Source organism: Amphiura filiformis, chromosome 7 (genome assembly GCF_039555335.1).
Source record: "Amphiura filiformis chromosome 7, Afil_fr2py, whole genome shotgun sequence".
NCBI classification, from domain to species: domain Eukaryota; kingdom Metazoa; phylum Echinodermata; class Ophiuroidea; order Amphilepidida; family Amphiuridae; genus Amphiura; species Amphiura filiformis.
In genome coordinates, this window is record NC_092634.1 from 11,034,760 (window position 1) to 11,040,770 (window position 6,011).

General features: G+C 39.1%; 1 protein-coding gene across 1 annotated transcript; it reads left to right on the forward strand.

Annotated features, from left to right (window-relative positions):
- Nucleotides 1-3,844: 3,844 nt before the first annotated feature.
- LOC140157630 (V(D)J recombination-activating protein 1-like) lies at nucleotides 3,845-4,738 on the forward strand. The gene is made up of 2 exons (XM_072180869.1): nucleotides 3,845-3,983; nucleotides 4,137-4,738. The coding sequence occupies exons 1-2, from the start codon at nucleotides 3,845-3,847 to the stop codon at nucleotides 4,736-4,738; spliced, it is 741 nt and encodes a 246-aa protein (XP_072036970.1).
- The last annotated feature ends 1,273 nt before the right edge of the window (nucleotides 4,739-6,011 follow it).

The following is a 6,011-nucleotide window of genomic DNA, read 5'->3' on the forward strand; positions in this document are numbered from 1 at the left end:
GGCTACCTGTTTAAAAAAGTTAGCACTAAAATGGATTTGACCCATCATGTACCAGTCACCGAGATAGTTATCATTGTTAATGATATTACTTTCAAATCTTTCAAACTTGATCTCGGTCTTGGACTGCCTGGTCTCGGTCTTGGTCTTGGCTGGTCTCGACTACAGCAGGGGTGTGTGTGGGTGTCAGTGGGTGATTTTAGATATACATGATTACTACTCTATATGATTTATTCAGCACAGCCTTATGAAAACTACCATGGGTCTACTCAGTCTACTACAGGTTTGATTTTGTATTTAAGAACAGATTGTGATGATTTGTCTCTGGACACTTTGAAAGCACTAGCTAAAATTAAAATCTGTTATCATAATTTCACATAAATGCGTAATAACAGTGCTTGTGTCTTCTCATTTTCTATGTGTTTGTTAACAACCTAACATCTGCACTAGAATGGTAAATGCTATCAAGTATTCGTGGTTCAATTCACGGCTAGTGAAAATATAAGTTGCTTTCATCACATATTGAATGAGATGAGACCAAGTTTTAGTTTAATTTCTTAAATTTAAAATGAATTATGCACTTATTAATGTAGTGTGACATCACAATTGATTGTTGCCAGGTCAACTGGTCCATGCTATATGTGTTCGGAACCACAATTAAAATGATCACAACAAAAATTAATATGTTGCCATGTGCAAACCAAGCGTGAACCAGCTTAACTAAGGCCCAAAAACATTTTGTTTGGTTGTCCTGAATGGATCCACCATACTTCTTGAGCCACCCCAAACATGTTTGTTTAACTGCCATTATATAGCCACCCAAAACATTTTCTTTTTAATTGGCATGTATATTGCAACATAAACTTTGATCAGCTCGTAATAGGCGGGACTCATAATATTGTGGATTGATACAGAATGGGGTACATACAGCTAGACGCAGCACCTATGCGAACTGTGTTTTGCGTGAATGCCGTGTGCATTTGTGAATTTACGCCTGCGTAAGTTGGAACTTCATTGACTCGCGCAGTAACAAACACTGAATAATTCCCGCCTATTAAGAGCTGATCATAGTATAAATTATGCAATGTACATGTAGAATGAAAACCAAATTTTCAGGGCCCATATTCCCCATAATATCATAAGTTTCCTGCCAGTACATTGCATACATGTATGTAACCTAATTTTAAAGTGTTGTTTCAATCAATCAATCTTGCATTAACCAGGTAATATTTAGGTTAAAATGTACATCAGTGTCCAAATGAGGAAAATATGGAGGTTATCCTGAGGACAACTAAAGCATAAATTGTGCTTGTCCTCAAAACATTTTGTTTGTCCCCAAAATGTGTCATATTTAAGAAGTAAAATATAGTGGTTGTCTAGAGGATAAGTTTATGTACATCTCAATATGGTTGTCCCCAGTGATTTTTGGACAAGAGGATAAGTCCTTATTTCGAACACTGGGTTACATACATATGCAATGTTAAATTAAAAAGTAATGTTTTTTTCTCACATGAATTATACTACTAAGAGTAAAGAGTAAAATATACACCAAATTATAGTTGTTAAAATTATGACAGCATCCATGCAGTCAGACCTGACTTTCTGAGAAATTGCGATTGAGTTTCTTCAGCAGTTACATGTTGGGAAGAAAAAAAATCTGACCAACCGATTCTTTCTTCCACAGCAGTTTGGGTACTCAAGGGCAACCAAACAATTTTTTGGAGGGGGCTTGAGGTGTGATGTATTCAGTATGATGGCAAATTGATGATAATTTTCTGAATTAAATTTGAAACCTTGAAAATATTAATACACAGGTTTATAATAACTTGATTAAGAAAATATATATAAAAACATAACAAATTTTATATGTATCAAATATATAAAGATCTTGCTATTCTTTAATTTTCACAGATCCATGGATAGACATAAGGCTGGGTTGGAAAGGTTGTGTAGGCTTTGTGGGGTAACAATCAGGGATAATTGTTATGACATATGTGGGAAGGATTTGAAATCCAATGTTCCATTTTCCGATCTTATTTTGAATGTTTATTCTGTTGATGTTTCTTTCGATTCCACAGACATACACCCTTCTAGGTTTTGCAAGGGCTGTATGTGCACAATAATACACCATTCAAAAATTGCCTCCCATGAAGGTAGGAATGTTACTGTGCTCAATAAGCCACAGGTTTGGGTCCCGCATACCGATGAAGGGTGTTATGTCTGTGGAAGGTTTCGGAGGGGTTTGCAAGAGGGGTTAATAAAGTACATACAACGAGAAAGAGGGGAAGGAGGCATGTTCAGAAATCACCAGGTTCATCGTCTACAACAGCATCAGCAGCATCATCTTCATCACATTCAACATCGTCTTCTGTTCATTTATCACCTAGAAAAGTATTCGCTGCAGCAAGAGCTACTTCACCTAAATCAAATGAAATTGCACCTCATGTCATTTTGCAAGAAATTAATGGTATTGTACATAGGGTTTCTACATGTAGTTCATCTCAATCTGTAGGAGTAAATTTCCAAAATCCTTGGCGGTTAACCTTGGAGTTGCAGAGTGTGTATTATTATGTAGCATGTGTGGTGGATTGTTGGATAATCCTATTGAAATGTTACCATGTCACCATACCTTTTGTAAATCATGTGTATATGAATATGTAAATAATGTAGGTTCAAGTTGTTATGTATGTTCTATGAATATTTCATCTGTTGTACTTCCTTCTCAGCATGTTTTGATGATGTTAGACAACCTGCAGGTGCACTGTCTCTACCAGGAGAGGGATGTGGCCACCTATTTGATCTACGTGATTTATGGTCACACATCTCCATATGTCCGTTCTCCATTGATCACGAACATGAAGGAGAAGGCATGGCACACTCCTTCCTCCTCGTAGAGGTAGACCTCCAGGAAGTTTAATTGACGCTCAACAGGCTGCGCAGAATGCCAGATTGCGCACAATCAAACAAAGAATCAATGACTTGCAGGCCAAGGAGATCCACGAGAGTAATGTTAGCATATGTGTAGCACTTGCTATTAACAGTTTACGAGCTGTAGGCCAGCGAAGCAAGGCAGATCTTATTGATCAGATATTTAAAGATAAGTATGGTACTTTGTCACCAATACAATGTGTGGCATATAGAGTTAATAATATGATGTCATGGCATGCATACAGAGCTTCAGCCAAAGTAGTGAATCAAGCTTTTGGAAATGTGCAGGTATTCAGGTCTGAGAGGGTCATGCGTCTGGTTGAGGCCAGGCTTCTTCCAGGCTCTGCTGTGTTTTCATTTAGTCCCCCCTTCACAGAGTTTCTACTGATGTTAGTGGGGTGACAGTATTGATATATTGTCTGGGCTACCCGACACTCCCTAATGGAACCTCATTGTCGAGGTAGACGTTGGAGACTGGACAAGGCATTGGCTTGTGCCCTTCAGGATTCAGAGGTTGATCTGTTTGCGGCTCTTGATATGAAAGGTCTGGACAAAAAACATCACCAGGTCCTTTCATGGTTGACATCAAATGGGGAGATGATGGCATGGGCGATGTGAAGCTGAAGAAGGGCACAGAAGCCAATGTTCCTGATAAAGTCATTCGATGTTCATTTGTCGTCCATGCAATCTCTGCCGAGGTTGAAGGGGAAGATGTTGTGGTATGGGAAGATGCTGGGAGTGGTTCATCCCTCAATTGCCGACCACTTCTCATTGCCAGAGGTGATGAGGGCAGCTTCCCATCCTCCAGCACCCTCCTTCAACCCATTTTGGCAGAGATGTCAGACATTGTATGGCGTCAAAGATGACATTAGAGACTTCATTTGGTCATCGGATTTTTTTTTTTAATTTTACTGGTTGTATGTTTGACGAGAAGAGGGTTCGCCATATACAGGGTCTGGCTGGATCTGGAAGTAGATTTTTATGTACGTTGTGCGATGCCACACGGGATGTTGCAACATCGGATCCATTTGATGAAGTTGTTACCAGAAGCTATGATAGTCATCTCTCCGTTACCTGAAACGTAAGACAAACCCAGACAATTTGTCAACAAAAGATCTGGGCGAGGTTGTAGAAAGGTCAATGTGGAAAACCCTATGATGAGGCACATTTGAGCCCTACAATGGATGCACTGCATTGTCTTATTAATGTAGGTTCGAGGGTCATCAAGACTTTGTATGTATATGAATTTGCAAGGGTCTTCACCACCAAGCTTTCAGCTAAGCTGATGAAACCACACAAGACAAACTTTGATTCTGTCATCAGGGAGAACCTCCAAATATTCACCCCCCTCATGCCAAATGGTAACTACGTAAGACGGCTGACGGAGCAAAAGACAGTTGACTTTATTTTAGGCCGAGTTGATAATTCTCGCCTGGAGAGTATCCGGACATTCATCTCGACCTATAATGAAATGAAGGCTGTCTACTGTTCTAACCAGCCCCTTGCTACTTGTCCAGAGCTTTGTGCCCGATATTCACAAAACGCACAGGTTTTGACGGCGCTGATTGATACTCATTTCACATATCTGAAACCCTTCAGCAACTACTTTCATAAGATGATTGCTCATGTACCTGAATTACTCGACAGGGACAAGTCAGTTGGTAAGTTTAGTAGTTCTTCTAATGAACGGGCCAACAAAGACTCGAGGCGGTTCACACTGCGAAATTCCAGACAGACATCCCAATTTGAGATGCAGGATACACTTCGGATCCATTGGCTTTACACCAGCAGGCGGCTTCAGTCTGCTGTGTAATATTTTGTTTTAAAAGGATGACTCCGGCAATCACAACATTATACCTTATATGTTAGAAAAATAATTATCAAGCACAAATCACTTATGGTTTTATTTAAAACAAACTCATATTGGCCATAAAAACACCTGGCTCTCAACACACGATATTCAAAATTCCTGTGCCGAAATTGTCTAGCGCAATGACGTCAGGGTTACTTGTGCTAAATTGTTGCCAGCCTTCATTGTATTACTGGGGCGTCATTGCACTAGACAATTTTGGCGCCGGGAATTGTGAATATCACGTGTTGAGAGACGCCTGTATTAATTTGTTTGTATGGTCAATATCAGTTTAGGGAGTGTTCATTAATACTTTGGTGGGGGGGGGGCTGATCTTCCTCAAATTTTTTGCTCAAACTTTTTGGACCCCCCCCCCCTCGATGGACTGCTTAACTTTTTGATCCCCCTTTTGACAGATAAAACTTCCCCCCCCATTATCGTATAACAAACATTATACTCAATAGTGTTGTTTGCAGTGGTGTGGTATCTGGGTCACATGTCATTGAGGGAGGAAAATGTTTAAAACATTCGGTGGGACAATTGTGCATGAAATACAAGCACAAGGAAATTTTCGTTTGATACTTAATTTAGATTGGTCCCAAATCAGGGTGTTTATCTGATTTTACAGGGATACAGTAAGTGAAATAGAGGATTTATTTGGAGGTTCATAGGCACAGCAGCATAATTTGGATCTGTGGCTATTATGATTGTACTAATGTGTGCGAACCGCACAAAAATTGCCCATATTGAAGCTTGAATATTGAAGCTTCAAATATTGTTAAAATTGGAACAAATTTATGCAAAAAGCTAAAAATAGTAAAATGGCCAAATATGAGATATATATATGTTCACGCAAATATACACAGGAGTCAGTTTTGGCCCTGAAGACCGTGGCATTGGGCCTGTGTACACTCGGCCCTATGGTATCTACCCATGGGCCTATGTGTACAAAATAATTTAGCAATGAGAAATAGTAAACTGAAGTGTGCATGCAGTTTACGTGCAAAAAATCAATTTATTTGCAATATTTTCTAGATTTAGTTGTATTTTGATCAGATTGGTACATAATCATGTTTGTAGCCTACTTTGTAGAGATATAAAATTCTATGATAAAAGTGTCATTATTTCTTAGAGGAACCGCGCTGTTGCATGTTGCTGAACATCTTTAATGTTATATTAATTAATAGATATGTGTACACTAAGTGCCATCATTTTTTTTCAAACAAAAGCACTGAAA